Source organism: Megalopta genalis, chromosome 5 (assembly GCF_051020955.1).
Source record: "Megalopta genalis isolate 19385.01 chromosome 5, iyMegGena1_principal, whole genome shotgun sequence".
Taxonomy (NCBI): domain Eukaryota; kingdom Metazoa; phylum Arthropoda; class Insecta; order Hymenoptera; family Halictidae; genus Megalopta; species Megalopta genalis.
In genome coordinates, this window is record NC_135017.1 from 5809318 (window position 1) to 5827598 (window position 18281).

The 18281-nt window shown below is 37.5% G+C and overlaps 4 protein-coding genes across 6 annotated transcripts; 1 reads left to right on the top strand and 3 right to left on the bottom strand.

Annotated features, from left to right (window-relative positions):
- Window positions 1–5272: 5272 nt before the first annotated feature.
- On the bottom strand, window positions 5273–7821 carry uri (unconventional prefoldin RPB5 interactor). Of its 3 annotated transcripts, XM_033474465.2 has the most exons (7): window positions 7694–7714; window positions 7229–7323; window positions 6782–7031; window positions 6563–6709; window positions 6346–6493; window positions 5526–6243; window positions 5273–5442 (listed from the first exon to the last, which is right to left on the bottom strand). In XM_033474465.2, the coding sequence occupies exons 2-7, from the start codon at window positions 7277–7279 to the stop codon at window positions 5326–5328; spliced, it is 1431 nt and encodes a 476-aa protein (XP_033330356.2). In that variant the 5' UTR covers window positions 7280–7323; window positions 7694–7714; the 3' UTR covers window positions 5273–5325. The 3 variants fall into 3 exon arrangements, with proteins under 3 accessions (XP_033330356.2, XP_033330354.2, XP_033330355.2); XM_033474463.2 differs by lacking the exon at window positions 7229–7323 and having other exon boundaries at window positions 7694–7821; XM_033474464.2 differs by lacking the exon at window positions 7694–7714 and having other exon boundaries at window positions 7229–7676.
- Window positions 7822–8009: 188 nt separating this feature from the next.
- On the top strand, window positions 8010–9330 carry RpL35 (ribosomal protein L35). Its single transcript, XM_033474476.2, has 3 exons — window positions 8010–8154; window positions 8577–8713; window positions 9052–9330. The coding sequence occupies exons 1-3, from the start codon at window positions 8152–8154 to the stop codon at window positions 9281–9283; spliced, it is 372 nt and encodes a 123-aa protein (XP_033330367.1). The 5' UTR covers window positions 8010–8151; the 3' UTR covers window positions 9284–9330.
- Window positions 9331–9377: 47 nt separating this feature from the next.
- CTL5 (C-type lectin 5) lies at window positions 9378–15188 on the bottom strand. Its single transcript, XM_033474469.2, has 5 exons — window positions 14943–15188; window positions 10477–10580; window positions 10201–10395; window positions 9911–10116; window positions 9378–9833 (listed from the first exon to the last, which is right to left on the bottom strand). Exons 2-5 carry the CDS (start codon window positions 10568–10570, stop codon window positions 9675–9677), a joined length of 654 nt encoding a protein of 217 aa, XP_033330360.1. The 5' UTR covers window positions 10571–10580; window positions 14943–15188; the 3' UTR covers window positions 9378–9674.
- Window positions 15189–15825: 637 nt separating this feature from the next.
- On the bottom strand, window positions 15826–17274 carry galla-1 (cytosolic iron-sulfur assembly component galla-1). Its single transcript, XM_033474471.2, has 3 exons — window positions 16956–17274; window positions 16432–16695; window positions 15826–16361 (listed from the first exon to the last, which is right to left on the bottom strand). Exons 1-3 carry the CDS (start codon window positions 17098–17100, stop codon window positions 16264–16266), a joined length of 507 nt encoding a protein of 168 aa, XP_033330362.1. The 5' UTR covers window positions 17101–17274; the 3' UTR covers window positions 15826–16263.
- Between the last annotated feature and the right edge of the window lie 1007 nt (window positions 17275–18281).

Genomic DNA, 18281 nt, shown 5'->3' on the forward strand with positions numbered 1-18281 from the left:
AATATAACAAAGCATCGCATCTGTATATTTCAATATTAGAAATAATAGAAAATAGAAATACACAAATATGACGTTCTGTTAAGTTTTCGTTTGGATATCGGTAACAATGTAAAAGTTATTTTGCATCTATATTTATGAACGATTCCAATCGTTTTACATACATATCTGGAACAAAAACGAGGAAGATCCTTAATCAGAATGCGCTTAGCTGTCGCAGGTATCACAGAAGAAGCAAGAAGTTGATAATTAAAAAAAAGACAGTATTTTAAAGTTGAAATATCGATTTTTGTTGATTTTTTTAACGTTAGCAGGTTAAAAAATAGTTTTTTAGGAAATTAATCTTTTATATATACTAAAAAATGAAATAAAGATACAATGTTAGGATCACTCGTGACCCCAATATACTAATTAAGGATTCAATGTTACACCGGTGCATGAGAGTGGCTGATTTTGTGGCACTGCATCAGCAGATAGCTTAAATAACTGTACATATAACGAGCAGTATGAGCGATAGGATTTATTGGTAAAATACTTTTTGTGTGCTAATTTAACGCTAATATTATGTAATTGTTTATATATTTTCATTACTTAAATCGAGATTAACTTTCTGTGATCGATGTTGAGATCAATGTTCCTGTTTTATCGGCTGATCGTGTTGATCGGGTTGTCAACCCTTTAGCGTTCCGCGAACCATATGGGGTTGAAAAATACATCTCAGTAATTTCATGTTTTGATCACGAGTTGACAAATTGTTGTGTTTGCGTTCTTCGTAGAATACATCATCGGTGTCAATGTGTAATATCTATCGGAAATATTCTTACAAGATAAACAACGTTTATTTCAAAATACTGATTGTGGTTTCATATGGTCGGTAAAAAGATCTTCTGCCTTATCAATCCTACACTTCAAAAATAGAAAATTTAATCAAAAATTAAAGTTCTGTGTACATTGAACAGCTGGTATTTTTGTTTTCAGGACTGACATTTCTTACTATAAAAAGACAAAAATTTAACTATAAAAATGTTAAAAGATATTGATCATTATGTATCCACACACACATATAAACTCTTTACAAATTAATAAGAAGCATCTTTTCTACATAGTTTGAATTTTATCTAGCTCCCAAAAGATATCGAATAAACAATTTTTAAAATCTTCAGAAATTATATTAATTAAGTTTAAAAAAAACTGGTAGAGGAAAGAAGCTGTTAAATAAATAAAAAGATATGCTATATTTGTATATCGTCAAAAAATAATTATTCTATAATGTTTTTCAGTGGAAATCTCAGTTTAAAATTCAGGAATCGTATGAAAATCACTTCGGGAATGAAGATATAAAGTGAAGTGAAGCTCGTGAAGCAAACTGTTGATTGGCGAGAGAGGATGACGAGGTTGTTTGATGCATGGTTTGCCCGTGTTTGGTAAATTGGACGTATTGTGCCACCGTGGATGCAATTGAGTTGTGGAATGCGCATATGTTACACAGTGCTAGGTCTAGGTTATGCTGACATGATCTGATCCGGATGGTCTTGTTAATGAAACTTATTAAGGTGTCTGTCAGCATAAAACAAGTCTATTTATTTTTCTACCGACACCGCCAAAGCTCTTTAGACACTTTTAAACGAAGAAACACAGATGGAAATTTTCTGTGCACAATTTTCGAATCACCGTAATCTATCATGTTATAGCTTTTTCTTTTTTAAACACATTATGCAATTAATATTGCGGATCGAATTGAAGAATATTGATCCCCGAAAAAGATTCTTCCTCTTGGATTCCTTTACAAATATATGCTCGTGCAATAGTACACGATGACAAGCCGAACACAATGTGTAATCCAAACGAGAATCGGATCCGATGAGATCGGCACGCAGTAATTTAGAAAGTAACACGCATACGAATCGCGATAAAATTGCGTTTAGCTTTGTCATTGCGCTGAAACCAACGGTATTGTAATCGTGTTTCGCAATTTGACTGGTCTCTTCCTCTCTGAGACGCAACTGTCATAACCGATTTCCTTTCAGACGCCAAAAATTGCTCTCCGACAAACCGCTGCAAAATCACCGCTGGACAATCTGAATAATTCCAACGCATAACAATTGTTTTGTAGGTCTGGACATCGAATACTGTAACCGGTCTGATTTTCTAATTTATCTTTTAAACTTCAGAACCTGGAAAGTGCGCAACTTGTAATTTATATCCATGAAACTTTTAATTGCAGGAACGTTTAAATTGAGGATTCACTTTCGAGTGCTCCAGGATCCAATTAATAATCGTATAAGAAACCGGGTGAATGGAGCAGCAATTAGGAAGTCTAATGATGAACGTTAATTATTAAGTATTCTGTCGGGATAGAAGTCGGAAAAATGCTTCGATGAACTTGCAGCCGTCAGGAGCCAAGCCCGAACTCCTAGGATATATTGCCCTAATAAAGGCACAGGAGATGTATAATTTGCCGTGTAATTTGCCTCATCTAATTAGCCTGGCGTATCCACGGTAAAACGAGCATTCCCTAGGACTTGTCCTAGGACTTGTCTCCAAACCGGGAGACGCAACAAGATTAATAATCGTTGATCTCGTTTACGACAATGGGCCCGTAATCACGGGATCGATCTAATCTCCCGATCAATGAGCCAAACGGAACCTAATCAGGACAGGTTTATTGTTTATTTACTGTGCGAATTCTCACTTTCGATTCCTTTCGTAACCTTTCCCCCCGTTGTTCGCCATTACGTCAACGGAAAGGAAGCCATTGCGTAGCAATAAATTCGTGCTACCCGTTCGAAGATACACTTAATTAACTTAGGCTAACGTGCCGGTTTTCGGCAACAGTTCCGGGCCATTGTTCGAAAATTTGCTGAAAAGTCTGCTGGTTCCCCGAGCTTTCTTCCTTTCGTCATCCGTTCTCTGTTTCGCTCTATATTTGCTCGAAGTTCTGAATGGTTGAACACATAGTATTTTAGAAATACTACATACATAATTATTTTAGAAATAGTTCATAATACAGTAATTTAATAAAACATAATAAATAAATAGTTACCGATTGTCAAGGTTCGTGTCTCCTCTTCAAAAATTGTCCATTTTTGTGCGCAATCTGAGTGCGAATTAGGGAGAAATTACTGTATTTGGCACAGTCTTGCCGGAGCGTGTCGCGCCTAGGGACAAACTACATTGCATTCGATATAGAACAATTCAAACTCACTTTCAGACCTCATCTCTTTCGCTTTCGAATTTCTAAATATTTACCACATTCTGTGTTGTGTTTTGCGTGGTCTCTGAAATATTTCTTCCGTGCCGATCTAATTCGCATAAATCTCGGCAGTCTAACTACGAAGAAATCAAGCTTGCCGGTAATATCCAAACGGGTCGGAACGTTACAAAATCATTCGCAAACATTAATTATTCTAACGACCAGCACAGGCGTCGGAGTAAACGCTAATAGAGGGATGAGCGGAACGAGAGTCGTTTATTTATCGGACAAAATAGCAAAAGGCGTTGCACAATGGATCTTACTCTACTTTCTTGATGGTCGAACAGATCTGCGAGGCGAGCTCTCTCTTTCTATCCCGATAATCTTCCTCGAGCGAGCATGATGGACAAGGTCGTTATGGCTTCAAAGGAGGATGCTCTAAATTCATTTCGATATTGTGCAATGGTCGTACAGGGAATTTCAGTGATCTTTCTTCTCCCGGGCTCGTTATGAAACGACGCGCGGTGAATAATGAATTAAAGAATAGGCATCGCCTAAGAAAATGTCTATTATTTCGCCACCTTTGACACCGGACGATTATCGAGGATCGAAAGTGAATCAAGGATTTTGAGATCGTTTGATACGCGGAACGTTGCGCAATCAGAATCCTGCGTGTCGACCGGTGAAGGGGATGAATTCGCCTAACTTACGCCAGAAGATGGATACGTTCCAAGCGAATGAATGATATATCCGAGCGGATAACAAAAGAACTCTTTCATCTGGAAAATAGAAAAACGTTATCTAATTATACATGTCTGCATACATACGTTCGCTATAATTGCATTGGATTCTGTGATCAGTTCAATGACTCTTGAAAAAGTGACCAGTGTTTGAAACCCGCTGTCGCCAAAAGATTCAATTGTTTTTTATTCAAACTTTCTTTCATACTTCTATAGTTTGCAATTTAATGTATCTTTATTTTTAGAAAAATTGTAGAAACTTCAATCATGATGAAATAACAAAAGAACTGTTTTATCTAAAAAATAGAAAACATTATATAATTGTACCTGTCTGCATACAAATATTCGCTATAATTGCATTGGCTTCTATGATTAGTTCAATGACTCTTAGAAAAGTGCCCAGAGTTCGAGACCCGCTGTCGCCAAAAGATTCAATTGTTTTTTATTCGAACTTTCTTTTATACTTCTATAATTTGCAATTTAATGTATCTTTATTTTTAGAAAAATTGTAAAAACTTCAGTCATAAATTTCCACAGTCACCATTAAAAAGGAGAGATGATATATAAAATAATAGCAGCGTGAAATCGTGTGGAAGTGCGACTGTAATTTTGATAAATTCCAGTTATCATCTTTCTCGGTTTCCAGGAACGATTCAAAACAACTCAATTGCTCTTCCTTATTAGGATGACGAAAACCATTATAACGGATGATACTTAGCTGTCCCCGTGTATTCATATTGCCGTCGGTCTTCTTCCGTGGTACAAATTTTTCCGAGACAATACCTTCGGTTCATCTTCGAGCTAATAACGTGTATGAAACCTTTCGCAATATCAGGAACCTCGAGAGCGAGATTATTTTCCTCTCTTCCTCAGTCGGCGTCAATTACTATTACAGTAAAATGACTGACGGCCGTCAAACAATCCGACAAGAAAATAATGCCAATATTAAGTCAACTGTAATATAATCAATTATATAATCTCAATAAATAAATTGTATAATTTACTAGTTTTAAATACTTATGTGAAATAAATATACTTCTTAGAATAAGATTGAATTGTGCGAATACGTTTCCAGTTGTCATAAGAAAATATCTGATGTCAATGCCTCGAGAGTTATATAAACACACTGGCCAATCAATAAAATTACAGTAATTGGAACTGAATGAATTAACATCCCATTGACCGTTCATAAAGATTGCCTCGGTCGCAGTCTATTATTACAGTAACACTTCATTATAGTACCATCGTAAATTGCTCTTAGAGGCATTCATCCTACGACTTGTCTGTTCTTCTAAATTCTTCACACATCATGCTAGAAACAGGAATAGAATAAAAGGAAGAGTCTTATTACAAACAGTTCTTTATTTATTTTAATTGCATTGAGAACACTATTCTTTATCTCTTCAGCTGGCGATCTCGTTTGAATTTGCTAATCGGACGAGTTTCTTTTCCTGTATTTGGAACATTTTCTACTGTTATCGTTGTATCTCTTTCCTTAATATCTCTTACAACCTGAAAATTGAAAAGTCACGTTAAGAAGAGTGACTTAGTGTAAAGTTAATGCTACAATGAAAAAACTAATGTCAAATACTTACTGATTCATATGTAGAAGGCTTGTCGATGTGTTCATACACATCTTCTTCTTCCTCTGTGCTATAATCTGGTGGAGGATCCCGAATAGGTGGTATATCATTCGGAGATCTTTTTAAAATCGATTTAGGCTTCGAGTATATTCTGTAAATGTCTGCTGGTGTTTCAATTGAATCCCTTTCCGACCTTGTGACTGGAATGTTCTTAGAATGACTAAACTCTATGCGAAGAATATCTTCCTCTGAGACTTCTTCCTTCTCTGTTGATTGCTCAACATTCTGTTTATTTACATGATCTAGTTTTGCAAATGAGACACACTTTTTAACCTTCATAGCTTCAATTTTAACTTGCTCTTTAAACTTTTCTTCATTCTTCAATGGCCTTTCCTTTTCTTCTTCTTTTAGCTGTTTTTCTTTTCCGTTTTTATTTTTTAATTGCTGCTCTTCTTCGTCCTTCTTGTCCTGTTGCTTCTCTTTTCCTTCTTTCTTGACCTGTTGCTTCTCTTTTCCTTCCTTTTTCTCCTGTTGCTTCTTTTTTTCTTCTTCCTTGCTATATTGTTTCTCTTTTTCTTCCTGCTTGTCCTGCTGCTTCCCTTTTACTTCTTTTTTGTTCTGTTGACTCTCTTCTTCAGAATCATCTTCCTCACTTTCAGATGAACTCCCTGATTCATAGGAATATTCTTCTAACTCTTCCCCAAAAAGTTCATAGTGTTCACCTTCCAATCTGTAAGTCATATTATATTTTATATGAAAATAGTAAGTAGTACGAGTATTTTAATATTAATATGGGCAAAAATAATCAAAATAATAATGACGAGAAATACACCTATTAAATTCGTCTGCTAACTCCTCTTCTAGTTCAAGCTGATCAAGTCTGTGAAACAGATCCTCCTCTGTTTCAATTTTCGGTTTTTCGTCTTGTTTAAGTTTAGCTAATTTCTGATGGTACTCCTTCTCCCTCTCTCTATGTTTCACTGCAAAAAAGAAATTAAAATGATTTTATAATATTTTGCTCAAAATTTTAATAAAATACAAGAAATTACCTTTCCATTCCTCAATTTTCTCCTCGTTCCAGTGTTCTACAATTTCACTACCAGCACAATCTCCAAAAAGATCATTCTCTAGTGCCATTATTCTGGTCTCGTACAAGTCTCTTTCACCGCTTAAATTTTTTAACATTTCTTCAGCATCTAATAATACAGAATAATTAATAAATATCCATGATCACATTTTTATGTAAATTTGTATATGAGCAAACATACGTTTTATTCTTCTTTCACAAAGTGCTGTTGCACCTTCGGCACTGTACTTGGCAAAATATCCATCACCAAGACAAGCGAGCACTTCATTAGTATGAATTAACTTTCCTTTCATCAATGCTCCTCTCCCTATCGGTACCATACAATTTACCGATAAATCTTTTCGAAATGTAAGTAACGCCTCTGCAACTTTCTCATGACCTTGCCGATAGTTTGCCCATATCTTACGTTGTTCTTCATTACGTTGTATTCCCTTAAAAAAATGATTTAGGCTTAATATTAATTATATTCATTATACCAATATTAAAAGACCAACTTGTTAATAAAATTTCAAGTACTCTATCTGTTACAACTATTCATTTTCAACAGAACAAATTTCTATTGCATGTAGTATAATTGTATTATTTTTCATCTGCAATACAAAATTTTCTACTTCTTTCAGCTATATACCTTTGATAGAACATCATCCAGAAGTCCACGTTCATTTTCACCAGTCATCATTAAAGTAATATCTCTTAACAATACTTATTAAAAATACGGAGGTGCTATTAAAGAGATTTATTAACAGAATCATTTAAAAATAACAGCATTTATTTCTTTATTGTACATCAATATATGTATCATAACGAAGATTCCTTAGGCGACAATTTATAAAATTAACATTTCATGATATCAATCAAAAATATCATTTTTAAGTGCAATAATATTTTAGATAACTATTTTTAAAACCTTTTCAAGATATAACCTCCAAATTGACGTTCAAAAGTTGAAACTTGTTTGTTAGGTTATGAACGTATAATTAAAGACTGGAAGTATACAATTTGTAGTATGGAAAATATAAACTATGATATTGTACATTTGCAATTATCTTAACATTGTAGTCGTAAACAAAACAATATAAAACATTTTCCTTACCGAAGGAGTAATTATTTTAGTAAGTATACAAAAAATAAAATCCATTTCAAAATTTGAAATTGCACATAATGTCATATAGCGTGCAGCGTTGCCACTTCTTAAAAGAAACACGGTAATATATAAAATATAATATAGAAAACGGATATCAAATATTGTACATACATAATTTTATGAACTGAATGTTATACAAAAATTATAATTGTTGTGTCAGATATGTAATTAATTGTTATTACATAGTGGGCCTACTTAAAGACGCATACCCACTGTAAGTTGACTTTTGAAGAGCGCAGGAGTTTTGTCTTTGTAAAAATATTCTATGCTCAACGAAATGTTCATCTCACCCGCTAGATGGAGCATGTTGTGCATTTGTTTTATTATAGAGACACGTATCTAACCGTCTCTTTTATTCGTGATTTTCTTCCTTATTTCTTTTTCCGTCGAAGAGGGATTGCCGCAAGATGGTTAGTGAATTAGTGGAAATCCGTTTTTACTTAAAACATCATCATCAATCGCCTTACATCAATCCTGCTATAATTTTCTTTAGTGCAATATGAATAGAAATACATATACATTTTTTTCCATTGTACGGTGTACAACCTGTACACATAACCTTTTCCTTAACGCTGGACGAAAATTCTAAGAATTTCTTATCGTTAATGTTTGATATTTCCTAACTAACTTATAACGATATTGATTAAAACTTAATAACGACTAAAGATCGTGGAAAAATCATTCTATTTTTGTCTGAACTTAATATTACCGAGAAGTTTCGAAATTGTTTTCGTTGACAGTAACATGGACGAAAACATGTGTTACTACTTGTTAAAATTTTTCGTGTTAAAAAGTGATCTATATAAAATAGTGATGTGATTGTTTATTTCAGGGTAAGGTTAAGTGCACAGAGATGAGGGCGAAGGATAAGAAGGAGCTTTTGAAAAAGCTCGAGGAGCTCAAAACAGAGCTGACAAATCTCCGTGTGGCCAAGGTCACTGGAGGTGCTGCCTCTAAACTTTCAAAGATGTATGTATAAATTCTGTATTTTTAATTCGTTCATCTAGTCACGTAACTTTTTAGAACACCGCAATAGAGCATTATTTACAATTAGGAAACATTTAGTTGGGTAACAAAGAGAATCAGTTTGGTATTAAAAAATCTTTAAAAAATAACCTAAACATCACTAAAATTTGATTTTAGGTAAGAAAAAATTGAGAGTAGGCTTATGTAATGTTATTAGTTAAATTTAATCATTGAAATATCAAAATTGACCTTTAAAATGTTTGACACATATAATTAAACACCATGTACATCAATTTTAATATATTGATGTTAATTGACATTATTGATATTTTATATTTCAGCCGTGTTATGAGGAAAGAAATCGCTAGAGTATACATTATCATGCATCAAAAGCAGAAGGAGAATTTGCGTCTTTTGTACAAAAACAAGAAGTACAAGCCTTTGGACTTGAGGCCAAAGAAAACTAGAGCCATCAGAAGAGCACTAACACCTTACCAAGCCAACAAAAAGACTCCAAAAGAGATACGCAAGAGGTCTGTCTTTCCTCCACGAAAGTATGCTTTAAAGGTGTAAACTGAGAGGTACTAATAAGGAATAAAATAAACGTTTTTTTAAAAACATTATAACGTATTACTCTGTACAGAAAAACAACGTACGAACTCTAAAATTTATTGAAAAATGCTTTTTATTTTCTATAGAAAAGGGTACAAAAGTTACAGTTAGATAGACAGCTTCTACCAGCTAAAGAATCTAACACAATTCTTGATTGTTCATCGTCTGACGTGACGCTGAATTTTCTTTAATAAGTACTTATTCGAATTTAGTTTACAAAAAACGAAGAAACAGAGCGAATTTATTCCAAACATGATACTATGATACAGAAAGTTTTGCTGGAAAAGTTTTTACGATCGAATGCTTCCAGACGTTGAACGTTCAAGAAACAACAGAAGCTGCTGCGCGAATTTTAAAGGCGAATGCCGGGATTTCTGGAAAGCACGAAGTTGAGAAGCTCGTCGCTGTCCTCACAGACAAACGGTTTTCGGTGGTGGCAAGCCACGTCGTGCCATTTCGTTCCATCGTTGTAGAAATTGTTCAGAATTGACAAGCAGGACTCATCGTTACCCTACAATGCAAACATTTCATTATATACCTTTAAGAATAGTAACTTAAACATATTTCGTAGTAATTAGAATTAAGTACCTGAGCTGCCTCACGGTTGTCAGGTTGCGGCTGACCGTATCCACCGGTGTGACTCCAATCACCAGAGTTACGTTGCGTAGTGGGGCCAATTTTGGCTCCCGAACCAGACCAGAACCACCCATTAACATTTTGCGGCAGAAGATCCTGCCTGTCGCAACCATTGAAATTACATTTACGTCCGGACGTCCAAATGTACCTCACGTTTCCTGTGAAAGGCCACATGTTTAAGTAATACGAAAAACAAAGTGAAATCTACGCATCGACTAAATTGATTTTTAATCGTGATTTACCTCGAACAACTCTCTGCTTAATGAACTCGTTCTCTTGTGGAGTTTCGAGAGAGACTGCGTCCATGCAATGCCTTCTGCAAATGTTACGAGCATCGAGCCAGTCAACCTCCAGGCTTCTAGTCGGTTGATGTTCCCAACTGAAGAAGTATGAGTGTGCAACACCTCTGGCATCTCTGTATGTGGCATGCCGTACCCCTGAAACAGAAGATCGTTTCAATTTACGCTGATTATTTGACGAAGAAAAAATATTAGAAGAATAAATGAAGAGATCCTCACGATTGGCGCAACTGCGTGGATCAGGAAGTGCAAGTCGACGTTGAGCGTCTACTGCGACGCATGCAAGGAGCACTAGCAGCCATAATGTTCTCATGTTTGTGATTCTTAAAAAAGAAGAAAATTATTCAATTTCTGAGGCAGTGGTTAAATTTATCACTTATTCCAATTTGATATAAAAGCTCAAAAAGATTTAACGGTCGTCGACATTTTGCTTTTCCAGTCTCAAGTTTCAAGGAAAAAAATGCATAGAGGAAGAGGATCTTGTTTCAATCTTCATCTCGATAAGAGGAAGCGTTCAAGAGATGATTTTCCTCCGCGAATCTCTAGTAGGTAAAAGTTCCCTGGGAATGAATCTTTGTTGAGGGTGAAAGGAGACTTTTCAGGAGTGAATTATGATCCGAGAAGGAAAGGAGACGCTTCTCGGTGGATCCCTCTCTCACGGCAACGACAGTGAAAAATGCGCGAGGATTTTGCAACAGGTCGACGTTTTTTATAACGCGCCGTTAACTTTCCTCGCTGCTCGACGGTCTTGCAACTTTCTAAATCGTCTCCGCGACACTAGCTGACACCGCGCTATTAATTGAACGTCTGAACGCTTGCTGATTACTATCTGAACAATTACCTCTCAATAGAAACCAACGTATATCCTTAACAATTCACTTTGTATATAAAATCATATGATGATATATTTAGAACTCAATTGCTACTACCAATCACCATTGTCAGCGACGATTGCTACACAATATTAATAGCATTTGAAGGAAGCGGCAGTATGATGTAAAATCTCAGTTAATGAAAAGGAAGTCGCGTCTTAGACAGTCAGGACAATTATTCAATGATCTTGATGCCGTGCTTTCTAGTAATTTAAATAAACCAGTTTCCTGCATTATTCTTTCTGCTCGTGTTCGATTACCGTATTGAATAACAATGACCCGCATTTAGAATTCCGAGCAGCAGGGAGCTTAATGGAATCCTGCTCTTAATGAGATTGCTTTCGCTAAAAATTAGAGTGTCCGCGGCCGTTCACCTGGATCGCGCGAGTGCTCCACTATCCAGGAAGGGTCAGGAGCTATAAAGGAAATAATTGGAAGTTGCGAAAAGGCGAAACCCTTTTGATTACCGTTTGGACGAGCATGAGTCGACGAACCGTGTAATTTTTTTGCAATAGTTTTGGGTGGTAATAACCCATTGATTGTATTGGAGTAGCGGAATAGCGCCAATTACCGGTTGACGTAATGCATTTGCTCTGCCAACCGCAAATTTAATAGAGACATTAAAATTCCTTTCTTTCTTCCTACATCGAAAACCACTGTTCTGGACGGATTTCGTAGATTCAGTTCGGAATTGTTCGCGGATCAATTGAGTACCGAGTGAAAATTCATGTTTAGACGCGACAGAATTTTACAGTCGGAGTATGTTGCAACATGTAATTCGTGCGGAAGGTGTTAGATAGACGATCCTAGACCGGATGAGAATTTCGTCATAATATTGTATTAACAACTACCCCGATTGCGTAATAATTATTGTCCTGCTTTTTCGCGCAGCGAACGGCGCCGTACATTTTCCGGTTAGTCAACACGGAAATTTTGATTAACGTTCACGCCGGCTTACCCGAGATAATTCATACATTATATTTCGAAATTCTCTCTCCGTAACATACAAATATTTTCGAAAGGAAACGCGTGACAAAATGGTATTAGATCATTTTCACCGATCAATACAGTACCGATGGTACAAAAATTAATTTTATGGCTAGGTACATTAGTCGTTGCATGCTTGCGTCCAGTTATAGCAGGACACTGCGGTGGTCGGGTCCACTTTGACCCGGGTTTAAATAAAAACTAAATCAATCGAGCTATTTGATGAGCTTGAAGAAGTAAAATATTGATATACGCAGACGAAGTGACATTAATGAGCGCGTTAATCTGTTCGTATTCTCTTTTGTGCTTAATTTACATTCCATAAAGGTTCGCGTTCTCCGGTGTCATTGTCATTATCTTCGGGGCTACGGGCGACGTCGAAGCATGTGCCCTACTTGAAAACGTTCCAATGTGGGATTTAGATAAGTTTCCCGGCATTCTCGATATTGTTTCCAGGGTTAAGCGGAGTTCAAAGGAGAGGGAAACAGGGAGAGATCGGTGGGTTTATTTCGTATCCGCATGTGTGCCCGTGGAACCGTTATCTGGCCGGCTTTATATCGGCCGGTTACGAAGTTGGCTGTGTCTGCGTCTTTCTTAACGGCTCCTGGGACTGCCGGCGACAAGCACGCTGCATACCCGCGTATTTGGGACGAGTACCGTGATACAAAAAGCGAGCAGTAGTGTGTGCCGATGCGTTCGTTGAAAAAAAAAAAAAAGAAGAAAATGATCTCAGGTGCTGATTCGATTTCGACTTTCGCCCTGATCAAGGTAGAGCATACGTACAAATCAGCGGAGCATTCTATTTTTCGTCACGTTAGCCGCGAATTTCGAAAATGCCACCCTGTGCACCAAGTTCGAATCTTTAAACACGATCTAAATTTGCAATTTAAATTTCCGATTCAACCGAATAATCTAAAACAGATTAAAGAATATTAATATATCTCCGACATAATCTATCCGACACGGCGAATCGTTAAACGAAGTGGCAAACGTTAAAATAAAAATTGTGTAGAGAAAGTGATGAAGTTCTTCGGTAATGTTTTACTTCTTCATAATACCTCTACAAATGTGGGTCAATGGGCACTTACGCGATGGCGGATATCGATCTTTATTTTAGCGTATTTATTCTGTAATAATGAAATCGTAGATTAAATCTTTCCTCGGATTCGCAGTAATCGGTGTTCACATACCGTAACCGAATGTATTTGTAATATATTTATAAAGTGAACAGTGCACACAAGACTCGCAAATGTAATTTGTCGTAAACGTCGAAAGTGTAATCAATGTCGTTAATTATTATTCTGTGCGAGCCCGATATACGAAACCAGATCAGCATGTGAGAAAAACGGTCCCGAAAGTAACTGTCAATCAGCATTTGAATTCCTAACTGAAAATTCGGGTGCTCTGACCCACTCTCCTTGTAAGGTGCACGTCCGGGCAACCTGCCTGCTTCTCTTGTTCGTGTTTCTTTTTTCTTCTTCTTCTTTTTCCTTCATAACTTTTACTTGATCATCGCGGCACGATCGATGATGAGCAGTATTTCCCCCCGCGGCAGCATTCGTTCGTGCAGGTGAATTTTATGCGGGACGAGTCTGGGAGGAGAGCAAGTTCCATTCCTTTTTTCCCTTTTACAGAGATATCGTAAGATCTAGCCGTAATGAATTCCCACTCGAAGTAATGCCTCACGTGCTTTGCAAGTTACATCGTTGCGTAAAACTTGTACCGATCTTACGCAAGGAAAGTACCGCTCCGAAGATAAACCTCTATGCTCGCCGATCGAAGAGAAAGTGTGCGATCTTCAAAACAAGGATGTTTACCTAAAACTTAGAGATCCTGAGACATGGTCGGCCGTTCGAATGCCGCGCGAACGATTTTTGCTCTTTACGAGAATATTTCTAAACATCGTTCTAGCTGTGTTTCGTAATTGTTGGTGTGTTAGTGTTGTCGTTGGTCGAACCTGTTGAATATGGAAAGCGTGTGAACGGGCCAGATGGTTCTCATAGTGCGAATTTGGTAAAGGTGACGAGTCTGGAACTGCCTTGGCGAGCACAAACGAAAAACAGCTACGCCCGTCTATCAGAGTGGCGGTCGTTAATTAAAGGTAATCTACCAAGGTATCGTTAATTAGGGGGAACTTCCATTACGAACTCCTTTGTTCGTTGAGACAAAGGGGACGATAGTTTGTTTAGCTTTAGCAAAATTAATTTGCCGTAGCAAATTTGAGCAACGTCGTCCAATTAAAAAACGGTGAAACATAGCCGTTCCTTCGCGATTAAAGGAATTACCTTTTCTTACGCTCATAGTCGTGATAGTTGTCCCGCTATTACTTTAGGCTTACAACATAGGAGTGGACATATAAAATAAAATCAATAACGTATTTTAGGTGATTCCTTTCATAAAACAAGCGACAATTCTTCGCCCCTTTTATAGATAAATCGGTCACGCATGCCCGATATGTAACTCCTTCAATAATCGATCATACTCCTCCCGAAATGTAGCATTTTTATTTCCGCGTTTTGCCCACCGAAGAACGAAATATACCAAGTTATCGAATCGAAATTACTAAAAATACGTCACTGTACAGTTCTATGCCGTCTCGAAGCACACGAATCTACTTAATTAAACACTTCTCCTTTGCGGAGCGATTTGAATCCATGCGCACGCAGCGCACGGAAATGGCGCGCAACCGCGGATGAACGCGCGAAAACGGTTAATAGACGAAGAAGGATCGGCAAAGAGAAAGCTACCGGCGATTTCTGCGCAGGTCATGCGATGCGACCGTTCGATCGTGAGGTCGTCGCTTTCGATTTCTCCGGGTGCACTTACCCGCTGATACTTCCTCGGTCCCTTTACTTTAGGCTAGGTCCTCGCGAGATCCCACCGAATCGAGAGAAGCTACCGAATGGTGTCGTGAAATGGTACGACTGACGGGAAATTCTCTGGTTGCTGGTGTTACGTCCCGTTCTCGGCTGTCCGTGTGCTTTTCGGCTGGGCCAAAGCTGACGCAAAGCTCGTCAACGACTTGTCGATCGCGACGAGAAAGAAGAATGAACTGCGGCGTACGAGCCTGCAACCGGTATATAGCCGGCCCACATTCCCTTCTGGCTCGAGTAACCCAGATTCTTCCCACCCGACCGTCTGGGGAACATCTTCGGGGGCCTGAAAGGGGCCCTGGATAATTCCCAGCTTGCCCCAGCACCTCTCACTGATCGTTCCCCTCACCCGTTACCTTCGAGCTTCCTCGAAGCCGCCGGCTTTCGGAGACAGAATTCGTTTTTCTTCTGCAGCGGGATCAGTGTTGTCGCAAGCAATTGACTCTCGAAAAGGAATTGTCCTTCCGCCACGGAATCGTTGACTTCCTTGCGATCTTAATCACCGAGTTGATTGGAAAATATTAATGCCTTCATGACTGTTTCCTCCTGAAGAGGTTTCGATTACTTTTTCTTTTTTTTTTTATCTAGGTAATGTCGTTATGGGATTAGGAATGAGTCATTGTTACTGAAAATGAGCATACGCTTATGAGAGAACATGTTTCGAACGATTAAATCTTGTACTGTGCTCGGGTCAATGACTTTCTTTTGTATGTATGGAACGCAATTGTAGGATTGTGAAATTTTCCGTTGCGGGTCAGAATAGACCCGGTCTTCGGCGAGCGTTCGGTTACTGGATGATGTACCAAAGGTGAATAAAACACACAGAAGCATGCACGTACTTTTTATGATTTGTTTATAGTTAAATATAGTCAATTCCGTACATACACATCACTGGCAAATAATTGTTGCGGTGCTAAACAAAGAATAATTGTTCTAAGTCAATTGGTAACTCAAGGTTCGTCGCTCTAAAAATATATTGCCAATATTATTTGCCAATGTGTTTCCTAGATGATACTATATACTTTACAGGATAATATGCTTTACAATTATATGAACTTTATGGATCAATATAACAAAACTTCGGATCATGTAATCGTAATGACTTTCTGTAACGTTGGACGAGGATAGTTTCTCATCTTTAAATAAAATTGGTTCTCTGCTGCAATATAGTTTGCAACGTCCATTAATTGTGTATTATATAAAAATAATCCAGGCCCTACAATATACTATCCAGAGTACATTGTAACCCAAGCACCATAAAATCACTCAGAAGCTCATTCTTCCTCCTGAATGCATTTTTCTACTAACTCCTTTAAACTCGGATTTTCCATAGCGGCTGCTATTCGTTCTTTATCGTTTATTTGTTTGTTTACTGAAACATAAAAGTTCAATGAATAGATTGTAATATTTTATTGTTCTTTATAATAATAGATGACACTTGCTTTCTTGTTCTGTTGAATGAGCACCTTTCTTAATAAATATATCTAACTTGAAAAGAGCTGTTAATTGCCGTTCTAACTTAATCCTGATGCAAAGACCAATTAATGTTGCCAATGTACAATGGGGAACTGTAGGATTGAATTCTATGCGTATTACAGATACCCCTCCAGGTGTTTGTTTGGAAATTTCTACACAGTCTTCGTAGACAACGTCCAATTGTTCCAAAGTTTGAGGCTTCTCAGGGTCTTTGATCGTTCGAAGTAAATCTGGAATAATTTTGTTTTATGAAGATAATGTGTAAGTAAAACTTTGATTATATAAGTTTTAACAACGTATTAAGCGACCTTGATTTAACATGTGACTTAAAAATGTAAATTGTAAATGGCTAATCAGTTGCAAAACCAACAAATAACAGACTTAAGAGAGCAGAGAGATTACTGGTTAGTTTGTACGTGATAACAATTAATCTACAGGGGGGTCCTAATACACGTGGTGGATTTAGAATGAATTTAACGTTTGAACTTGCCATAAATGGATTCTTTTAGCTCGATGTCTGCTTGCGAGGCTACAGCTCGATTAGGATAACTTTCGGTAACCTCCATTCCGTTCCCTGTTAGAATGCCATCTCTTATCTTTCTCCCGCCTGATATTTTTCGTAAAAACGACAACATTCTGCCCCGTGCCCCCTCGCCCTTTATAGCGATTCAATGATGTATCATTGCAGTTTGTTTATATTATGGCTGACAATATCGATGAACCTAACCTCCATCAACTTCTGCGGTAGACCGCGTGACAAGCTTCGTCTCTGTGGCGCGGTAGTTCAATGTCAAAGTTTGAGTCACGCTATTCAAAATGAATTTCTTTACAAATTATTATAATATGACGAATTTCCAAGACAATACTCATTACAACGTCATTCCATTTAATTATTCTATTAAATTATTAACGAACCATGCGAGTTTATCGATATCTAATGAATCCGTGCTATAGTTTGAATTTGAAACTTTTCTGCGCGCTCTCGTTTGGCATTTGCCGCAAGTACAGTTAGCATGAGTCGCATTTTATTGCGCAGAACAATTCCGCCCGACTTAAAAGAGTGTTCATGAGCGATTTGTACATCCATTTGTTTATGTTTGTACACGTTTGCATAATATGAACACGTAGAAACATTCTAAGCCTGTTTCTATATGCAGAGGAAAGTTTCCATAAATTAGCATGCGACGTTTCTACAAATTGTAACCAACCGAACAAGTTCCAGGTAAGCGTGTGCAATAAGAGATGAAGAAATTTCGCATTCCCATTAACATGCTATTCTCGTTGCCATAAAATATTAAAACGGCATACGACATACCCCAGGTGATTCATGCACGAGAACAGCTGATTCGAATGTTTTCGTTTGTGGATTATGTATTGCGGTATTGTCGCGCGAGAGATTCATAGGTGAAGATTCGGTTCGTCGTAGAGCCAGCTCCTTCATAGATGGCGCAACTATGGCGTTCCCAAGGACAAATTCGATTTCAAAATGAAGTGGTACCGATTATCGTTGGACAAGACGCACTTCGTGGGCTGGTTCAATGACCTAGAAGGCTGTTCAAGGTTACGGACAGGTAGTAAAACTAACTGAACTAGTTTTGATATTTAATAGGTAAGATTGCATGATATTTTCGGTTAAGTTCGTCGAGCTTCTAACCTTGACTGTGCCGGGTCACTGAACTAAGTTTCGAAACAACAATATTCGGCACAGCGGAAAAATTAAATTATCATTACAGTACCGTCCCTGGAATTACCTTGAACGTTCAATAGCGAGGAACGATTAAATGAACAATCATCTGTCTGGAAACAGTTACAGGGT